Source organism: Sinocyclocheilus anshuiensis, unplaced genomic scaffold, assembly GCF_001515605.1.
Source record: "Sinocyclocheilus anshuiensis isolate Anshui unplaced genomic scaffold, SAMN03320099.WGS_v1.1 scaffold782, whole genome shotgun sequence".
Classification (NCBI taxonomy): domain Eukaryota; kingdom Metazoa; phylum Chordata; class Actinopteri; order Cypriniformes; family Cyprinidae; genus Sinocyclocheilus; species Sinocyclocheilus anshuiensis.
In genome coordinates, this window is record NW_015546111.1 from 820,715 (window position 1) to 830,925 (window position 10,211).

At 38.2% G+C, this 10,211-nt stretch overlaps 1 protein-coding gene across 1 annotated transcript in view; it reads left to right on the forward strand.

Moving 5' to 3' along the window:
- Positions 1 to 10,211, forward strand: part of LOC107700666 (receptor-type tyrosine-protein phosphatase U-like) — a 103,790-nt gene that overhangs the window by 56,320 nt on the left and 37,259 nt on the right. Inside the window, exons 11-12 of the mRNA XM_016502403.1 lie at positions 1,029 to 1,065; positions 8,728 to 8,866. Coding sequence (XP_016357889.1) covers positions 1,029 to 1,065; positions 8,728 to 8,866 — 176 coding nt within the window. The remainder of the gene's footprint in view (positions 1 to 1,028; positions 1,066 to 8,727; positions 8,867 to 10,211) is intronic.

The following is a 10,211-nucleotide window of genomic DNA, read 5'->3' on the forward strand; positions in this document are numbered from 1 at the left end:
GCAATCTCCAATAAAACGTTGTTCCATGTTTTTTTCTTCTGTATCGTCATAAATATCGTTATCGCAAATATTCTTGAAATATCGTGATATCATTTTGAGGCTATATCACCCACCCCTAGTGTTTGCTTTATCCCTGTGATATGCTCTCATGGGATAGTGTGTATTGGGAGCCATGGCACACTTGCATCTCAGTTATGGCTGCTGGAGCAGATAAAGATGAGTTTCTCTTAAAGCCTGGATTGGCCTACATGACATTTTTAAGCATGTGGATGTTTTAGGGGGGCTAAAATATCCATGCGTGTCCCTCTTTCCTCTCTTGAAACATCAGTGCGAGTCCGTCTCTACCTTTTTTCCTCTTCCTACAGCCCTCCCTTTCCCTTTTGTATGTTTTCCGAGATGATTTAGGGTTATGACAGGCTTTAGTAGCCAAGGCAGTTTGGAATGGATTTTCAGTTTTAAAAAAAGCAGTTCAGCCGCAGTTTGAGTAGAGGCCTCTCACTCCTTTTCCGGATGGGAAGATTTGCATAATTGTTCCATAATGCCCGAATTAGCATCTGTAAATCTTAATTTGATAATGCATCTTCTTGTCAAGGTGGCAGGCTGGAATTGGATTATGGGCTTGGATCTCATTAGTGCTATTTGACAGAGGTCGTTTTCATAACGCTAGTATGACATCAACTGCTATTTCGAACAAATTAATTCCTTTTTATAATTCTCTCCTGGTTGGAAGTCATCCCCCCTGCCTCTCTTGTCCTCTGCTGCCATTTTCTGTACATTAAAGGCTTATATCTTATCGCCACACTGGAAAAGTACACACACATACACACACACAAGTACGGTAGGTGAGTGAGACACGGTGCTGTTTTTAAATGTATTTTTACTCTTTTACTGGCATTCATGCTGTTGTTAAATCAGCAAAAGTCAGTGTGAGCCCATTTGACTTCTCATCAGGTATCTGAAAGTCTTATTTCTGTCGTTTGACTGTTTCCCACAGTGTGACACTGCATCTCTGTTCTTTTTTCTCACAGGAAACAAGGATAAACTGCATCCGCATCGCCCGTAAAGGTGAGTTATTTAATGCTGATGCTACAGAACGTTCTTTGTAGAAAATACTATGCAGTTTTGTGCGAAAATGTTTTTTGAAAGACAGAGTGAGGTGAATTGACCTATGCAGGGTCGAAATCAACGTACTCACGATTTGTATGAATTTAGAAAATGTACAGACTATAAAGGTTTCTTACCAGCCATCGACCTGTTTTTTATATTAAAAAAATAAACAATAACTTTTGTAATTACGATTGTGAGTAATTATGAGTGGGATTTTAAAATATGTATTTTTGTCTTTTTGACAATGGGGTTACATTCAGATTTCATTCTGAGGGTCAGTGAAAGATGGAAAATGGTAAAAAAAAAAAAAAATCAGTTGCAACAGATTTATTTTATTTTTCTTTTAATTATGATATTACCCCATTAAAATGAAGTGAATGTAACGAGTTTTTAAACAAGTTAAAGTATGATAGAGTGGCCACAAACAATAAAACATAAAAATTGCAGTGGATTGGATGAATGTTGTTATTCCGACTGCACAAGTGTAGGTTTTTCAGATTATTTGCTATTCACATATTCACAGTGTACATGCCTGAGGGCCACAACTCTTCCAAGATGCATTCTAGCTCCAGGTCCCACAGGAACTAATGGTGCATTCAAGTCATGTCGGATAGATCGTATTTACGAGTTGAACGCACATGAACGCCACCACAAAGTCGTTATTACGAGTGGGAAACTCAACATTTTCTTTAAGCCCAGAGTTTCCGAGTTGGGGGCGTCAATGAAAAACATGGCGGAATCGATCGATGCAGCGTCTGTAGTTGACGGTAATTTTTTTTTAAATTGATAGTTTAGTGGGTTGTCAGTGACAAGTAGGCTACTGTAGAACTGCATGTCTGACAGAGGGCGACAGAGAGATTGCCAAAGTAAAACATAAATCACAATACTTATAGGTATTAAGCAGTGACATTGTCAGGCTTTTTATTTACAAAAAATAAGCTTTTTGAATGTGGCAGGATTGTAATATAACAATTAATAACAAGTTTTTATGCGATACAGATTAAAGTGGCTTCATAAATTACTTTTTAAAAATATTAAAAACATACCTGATGCGAATTCTTTCCTCTTCATTTTCTATAAGCAGAGTTAACAGACCCTGTTGTATTTTCTTGTAATTTATTAAAAGAAGGTACACCGCCATCTTGTGCTGACTAAACTGACTTGAACGTACCTGACGTCGTAATTACGACTTGTCAACTCGTAAGTACGAACGTCCCAGGAGGACTTGAACGCAGCATAACAGTTTGCTGCAGGCGGATGGTGCGTCAGTGTCGATTTTAGCATCAGAGACATCAAAAGGGGTGGAGATAGACCACCTGAATGGGAGAAATTGTAATGCTAAATAAGGCAGCTTTAGTCCTGCTTTAAAGTTAAGCGAGTCGGTTGCCTTTATTGATAGAACAATTGGAGCAGCTGTAGGAAGCCCTGCTTTAAAATAACAAAGGCCAATCACTTGATTGTTTACTCTAGAATGTGTATGTTCATTAGCAGGACTAGCCTGAAAATTGTTTTAATTTCATGATTTAAACTAAATTTATTTAGACATTGTTGTCAAATTGTTATTGAAACTTTACCTTCACAGATTTGGGCCACATTCTCACAGCAGCAGAGTACGGTTGTCATTCCTAGATGAGGATTGTGTTGTGTTTTAGAGATGAAGGAAATGTCAGTAAACTTAGATATTGTCATGTACCAGTACCTTTCATGTTTTTCTACAATTTTTTTTCTTACAGTGTATAACCAAACTCACACTGTTAAATTTTCAGGACTCACTCATTTTCGGGAAACCCGTGGTGTGTGAACGGAAATTGGATTGGACAATTAGTCTATAATTTCATACAATGCGAGAGAGCCACTCTGAGCTTTACATAAGTGTGTCTATAAAGTGTTTCAGGTTTCATGTGTGATTTTGGTAGCTTACAAAGACGCAGATATGAGATGCATGCCATCTGAAGGTTTTCTCCCATCAGTTTTGCTCCACTGTCTACTATAAAAACTTCTGGAGGTTAGTTAAGATTTGATGGATGAACTCACAATTGGACTTTTGTCATTTAAAAAGTGAGAAGATTTTAAAGCTTTGTTTATCTCACCATCTTTGAGATTGTTATGATTAGAGGTGATGGTCACAAATAGAATACAGGCTTTACGTCCGTTGCATGCTCATTCAAGCTGCTATTTCAAACTGCTTTGTGAACAGGATATCACGAGACTTACACCTGTAAGTAAATTCAGCTGTCAATCCCAAACACTGACAGTGGGAATGTAGCCTCAGAGATTTCAGTGTTTCAACATTCAAGTAATGACCGAGGGACACTGCTAGGCCAGGTTTTGATATCAAAGTGGTTCCCCTCTTCTAGGTCAGTAGTCCAGCTCTGTGGTCATTGCTCAAACCTCTCAGAGCTGTACCGCTGAGAAACACTTCATAATGGTTCATTAGCTAATCTTACACATGCACTTTTTCCCCCAAGAGCTCAGATTTCCGACACAAGTTGCAAGCATCTGTGGATTCCCTAAAGGGCAAAGTAAAGTGTACAGCTTTGGGATGTGTATTGGTTTACAGTGAAATTTTGTGTGTAGACACACACAGATTTGTTTCCCTCATACACCCCCTTTCCCCTTCACCTCCCCTTTTCTCTTCTGGAGACAAGGGCACTAACGGAGAACAGGTCACTCTTTCATCATGCTTGTTTTGGTTGCTTGCGGTAGGGGAGTGGACTATATCAAAGCAGATTTGTCTGGGGCAGGCAGTCTCGGCGCAGACACGCAGCAGCACGCGGGCAGAGAGGGAGATCAATTTTCGGGTCCCTGTCCGGTCAGGAGAAAGACCTTCGCATCAAACACCACTGATGGAGTCACCTGTGCCTGTCAATACAAGCTACCACCTGTCAGGCCCATCAGAGAAATATGAAAAGGTTCGGGAGGCATAGATTCCTGTCAAGGCAACAAGAAAGAATCACACTCCCTTCTATCGAACACCATCAGGGATCAGTGTGGGCAGGATGGTATTGTAGTCTTCAACATTTGTCGCTAGTGAGCACAGCCTCCCAGTTAAATCGACCTGGCATTTATTTGATACTGAGTAATGAAGGTGACGACTAGCCTTCCGAGCATGAAGCCAAGAGGACATTTTAGGCCAGTTTTGTCATCCCGTCTGCTCAGTGGGCACAGACAGACACACATTTGGGATGTGGGCTCACACGCCAACATATTGATGAACAGAATGTAGCTCTCTCGACTTCCTCAACAGGAAAGAACGATTAAACAAATTAACAAACAGAAGGACAGGAAACTGTTTCACTACATTTACTTCTTGTATTAGGATCTCTCATAAAGGGTCTATATAATAAAAAGGAATCCAGCTTGTCAAGAAAATCCATAATTGAGGTTGTTGCTTTTGATTGGCCATGTAATTGTCCTATGTATCAATAGTCAAGGTCCAGAAGAAAATTGACACCCTGATTTGCTCGAAACGCAACCGAATTACATAGTCTTACAAAACTAAGCTGCCAAGATTCCCATTTCATTGCACAAGTGACAGTTTAATTAACAGTCCCTTGGCAATCTTCACAGAACAATAGACTTTCGTTGTAACTCCAAGTGCTAATTTCCACTTTTGGTGTGCTCAGCAGGTGCTCACATTAATCTTGAAACAAATTTCATGCCTGTGTTGGGCTTAATTGATATTCTGAAAGGAAGCTCAGCACGACGATAAAAATCTGATCAGGTTTGCATCAAACTTTAATGGATGTTTTCCCATCTATATTTCATGCAATGAATACCTCATTAAGAACTTGTTCTGTAGCTGTTATTGTGAAGATTATGCATGAACTTGCATATCTTATGTTTGGAATATTGAACTTGCATGTTACGGTAGAGCTATTATGTTGGCACAATATCCTACACCAAGTCTTTGTTTTGTTTAACAGTAAAAAAATATCTGAGCATCCTTAAAACAAGATCATTTCACATGAGAAGCAATGCATTTTGTGTTTTAAATTATTCCATTGGCTGGCCTTTTAAAAATATTTACTGAGGTTAAATTTACTGAGGTTTATTTTTTACAAAGTTAAAAAAGCAAGATGAAATGCACTTAACATCCAAGATAAATTCTCTCCAAAGAAATCTAATGTGATTTTGTATATATGTGTGTATATATATATATATAAATCGTATTAATTTAATTTTAAGTGTAGTTCAAAATGTATTTGCAAATCAATGATTTCTGCTTTTTTCACTTAAATTTTCCTGTCTCACCATTTTTGGAAACAAGGTTTGTTTTTATAGAGCATTTAATTGTAGATGTAATAAATCTAGATCAGATCCATTCACTGTTGACATCTAAAGAATTATGTACAGGTGCATCTCAATAAATTAGAATGTCCTGGAAAAGTTCATTTATTTCAGTAATTCAACTCAAATTGTGAAACTCGTGTATTAAATAAATTCAGTGCACACAGACTGAAGTAGTTTAAGACTTTGGTTCTTTTAATTTTAACAAAAACCCACCAATTCACTATCTCAACAAATTAGAATACTTCATAAGACCAATAAAAAAAAACATTTTTAGTGAATTGTTGGCCTTCTGGAAAGTATGTTCAGTGTCAATGATTGTCTTCTGGACAACTGTCAGATCAGTTGACAGTTTGTGTATGATTCCCCATGATTGTGTAGCCTAGTGAACCAAACTGAGAGACCATTTTGAAGGCTCAGGAAACCTTTGCAGGTGTTTTGAGTTGATTAGCTGATTGGCATGTCACCATATTCTAATTTGTTGAGATTTTTGTGGGTTTTTGTTTTTGAGCCAAAATCATCACAATTAAAAGAACCAAAGACTTAAACTACTTCAGTCTGTGTGCATTGAATTTATTTAATACACGAGTTTCACAATTTGAGTTGAATTACTGAAATGAACTTTTCCACGACATTCTAATTTATTGAGATGCACCTGTATATTTAATATTGTTATCAGCCTGATGCAGACACAGGCTCTATTGGTGTCTTAGATGCAAATCTGTGCCTGTATCTGTGAAGATGTGCACCAAAAGCACTGTACTATATGAAAGGAGATGGTTTCTTCTAAGATAATTCATGGCTGGGCTCTTTTCAAAACTTCTCAAGTCTAGTGTAATGTGGGATCTCCATGGGGGGTTGTGAAAGTATAGTCTCTGTTGTTTTCAGATATCTAAAGTCTGTCACATACAAAGTTGCTTTGGATTGGAAGGGAAGGAATGGTCTAAAATTACACTACTTTAAAAAAAAACTCTTTTCTCTCCAAGCACTTTGGTCCAATGAAAAAAAGAAAAGAAAATTCTTTGATTTACTCAATCTCATATAGTTACAAACCTGTATAACTTTCTTGTTTTCCATGAAGTTACACTGAATGGGTACCTTTAAGCTTAAAAAATACTCAGAAATACCAGAGATATCATAGAAGTAGTCCATTATTAGTAGTAGTCTAATCCTTATGCAATATATTCCAAGTGTTTGGAAGTTATACAGTAGCGTTGTTAGAGGAACAGACCGGAATTTTTATTTTTTGTAATTATATGCATGCATACAATCCGATGCCATACTATAACTCCAGTCAATGGAAAAAATGCAAAAAAACAAAGCTCTTCAGTTTTCAGAGGAATTTCTTCGCCATTCTGCGTGAGCTGTTGTCACAAAGACCGGGAAGTTTTGAAACTGCCTTTGGCTGTTGAGGGAGCAGAGAGCACCATGGCAAATTCTTTTTCTTGCTGCCCCACATCCCTCCACAAGCTTATGACTTATTTTTAGCCTTGGCCTTGCATGGAGCCGTAAAGCAGACCTTTTTCCTCAGGCCTTAGCTCACACTTTTTCATAGAGCCCCGTAACTTTCAGGCCACTGAGACCTTAAGGAAGCGCTAACACTAGGCGGAGTAAGATGATCTCTAGTCCCTCTTCAACAAGATGTAGGACTCCCATTATGGATTTGACTAAGCAGACATGGCCTCATTGGCAAGTAACCCATTATTAGTTTAAATAGCCATTTGCTGGTTTCCTGGAGCCATGTCACTGGTTGTTTCATGAGATTATCAGGGTTTTTTCCCCTCTTTTCAGTGAGTTCTAAATTGTTTTGGCAACACACCTGCTTGCCTTTGCCAAATCAATGAATAGTGTAACAGCTGAATGTCTGCCTCAAGGAAAATGTCTGCTTGATTGTGTGTCATGGACCATTTGTTTATAAATTATCTTAATGTGTCTCCCATAATTCCTCCTACAGTTTTAATATACTGTATGTTAGCATAGAACATTATATTTCAGATTTATTTGAATTACCTAACACATACTGTGGTATGTAATATTTAAATATATAACTTTTTTTTTCAAGCTCCTGTGATTATGTTCAGTTATTTTACTTTAATGGCAATGAAAAGAACAACTTAGGCTTTAATATTTTATCTTTAATCATTATAGTTGGATTAGGATTTTCTGCACAACAATGTTTCTGTGAAAAAAGCAAAACATACAGATTTCCATTGATGTTCACACATACTCATAAAAAAAAAACATGCAAAACATCCCAATACAAGCATGGGTGTGAAAGAGTATAAATAGCCCAGCTGCTGCATGTCCAGGTTAGGGCAATTTGCCTCAGGCTCCACTGGATATGCACACTCTCTTTACTCTCTTTCTTGGATCACACAGTTTCATTTTGTGGTGTGACAGAGAGTCATACTATCCCCAGGAGCCTCAGATTGTGAAATGACCCCTGCCCACATGCTGTCAGTGGAGACAGGTGCCGTGGATAAATAGCTGACCGGGTGCAGTTGGCACTCGCTCCACAGAGAAGGCGTGCAATCTGCGTGGTACAGTAGAGAAACAGCTCATGATGAGCAATTGAAGGAGCCTTCAGGATTGCCAGATCTTTTATTTCTTTCACCTTGGCTCATGACTGCATTTTGGGTTTTGACTCAGGACTAGATTGTAGATGCTTTTCTTGCTTGCTTTCTCAGATTGTCAATTTTGTCTTGTGCCTCTATCAGTGAATGGCCATAGGTCTCCCTCTGCTTTTCAATTTGAATATCTGTTTATTTCTGATAAACCTGCTGAACAATCCAGCTAAAGTCAGCTTGTTTTAAATTGTTGCTATCTTAGAATTAGACTTAGTCAGGTTAGAATAAGTACACCACTAACGTTCAACACACAATAACGTTCTGTTTATTATAAGTGTGCACTGCAGTTCTATTGTCTGTCGCTTTAAATGCTCAAACAGGTGGATTCTGATTGGCTGTCAATGTTTTGGCATTCATCAGCTAGAAAAAAATATTGTTTCTCTGTGTTGTTATCGTTACAGTTGTGGTGTCGACTTTCCTATTTTCATAGAATTAGAACGGCTATTAAAACTTTATAGTTATAGTTATCATCATAGGTGTGAATGGGCCTTTAGTGTTGAGATCATAATTAACATGTTCCTTAATCTAGTATAAACTGTTCTTTTCCATCAGGCTTCATTTGAATCTTTTTCCTCTCCTAAGTACTTTGGATTTGTGTGTTTGTGTATTGTTTACTGGTTAATATGTTAATTCATGCTGGTTGATATGTTTATATATAATTGCTGGCGTTCTCAAATGTTACGTATGTTTGTGTGTTCTTCAGCCGCCTGTAAAGACCATCAGCGAGCTCTCGAGGTCACGCAGCGCTCAGAGGAGATGGGACTCATCCTAGGAGTGTGCGCTGGTGGGCTGGTGGTCCTGATATTGCTACTGGGGGCCATTATCATAATCATTAAAAAAGGGTGAGTTCTTCTGGTCAGAATAAAAACATGAGAGCCAAAGCATGCTTTGCTTTAAAGCATAAATGTAAAGCAAATGTATTTAGACATTTAAGTCACACTTATAATTATAGCATTATTATAATAATAATATATATATATTTTTATATTTATATTTTTTATTATCTTTAAAATTAAAAATTATATTATATTTCAATCTATTATATTTTATTATGTGCAGTGACATTTGTGCAATTTAACATGTGACTTAAGTGTCCAAAAACTTTTTGGAGCCACTGAATGTGCTTCAAAACAAAGAACTGCTTCAAAATTATACTGACACTTATAAGTCTGTTGGCCATTTTCAAATATATCTTGTGAAAGTACTTTTTAAATTAGACTTACTGTAATCTGTTCCTGAGAGACCGGGCTATTGTGCGTTCAACTATGACTAACTTAAACCTACCCATTGTGGTTTATGACTTATTCGGCTCAGTCAATAGGCACCCAGGTGTTCTCCGCTGCATTCTCACATGCATCGGCAGGGGTTTTCATCTTCTGAGATTATCTGAGTGTGAAATATTTAATTAAAGAGAAATGCAATTCAATTACTCACTTAATTAGGCCCTGCCCGCTGCCGCCCTGATCCAGAAATGAGCAAATAATTGGGGTGGAAAAAGTATGCTTTCAGAGATAATTAGCCCACGGTTCTCAAAAGGTCATCAGATCCAGTGGCAAATGAGAGACACAAGCCTCTCGTTCCTCAAACGGCACCAATCGCTGAAGATGAATCTACGCAATGGTCATCTCATAGATTCATCTTCAACAACAGATACAGACCATTCACCATCTGAATTCCTCTCATGCATGAATTATGATTCCCTAAAGGCTGCTGTTTTAGACTTTTGTCTGCTTGTCCGATGGTAGCTGATTTTAGATGGTTTATTGCTGGTTTTGGGGATGCACAGATATTAAAATGACGGCCAATACGACAATTGCTCGTATTGCTGTTTTTTAAAGGTCCCATGACATGCTGCTTTTTGGATGCTTTTATATAGGCCTAAGTGGTCCCTAGTACTGTATCTGAAGTCTCTTTCCCGAAATTCAGCCTTGGTGCAGAATTTCAGCCACTACGAGCCAGTCCCACAATGAGCTTTCCTTAGGACGTGCCATTTCTGTGTCTGTAGCTTTAAATGCTAATGAGGAGGAGAGAGGCGGGGCAACTGCTATGCTTCGCTCGTTTGCAAGCCATGATGTCTCTCGAGGAAAAAAAAATATTGCGCTCGCCTCGCGCGGTAGTAGCTCATTTTCTCATGGGCGGGCCAAATTCTCTGGGCGGGCAAAGCAGAGAAAGGGGAGGTAACCTTTG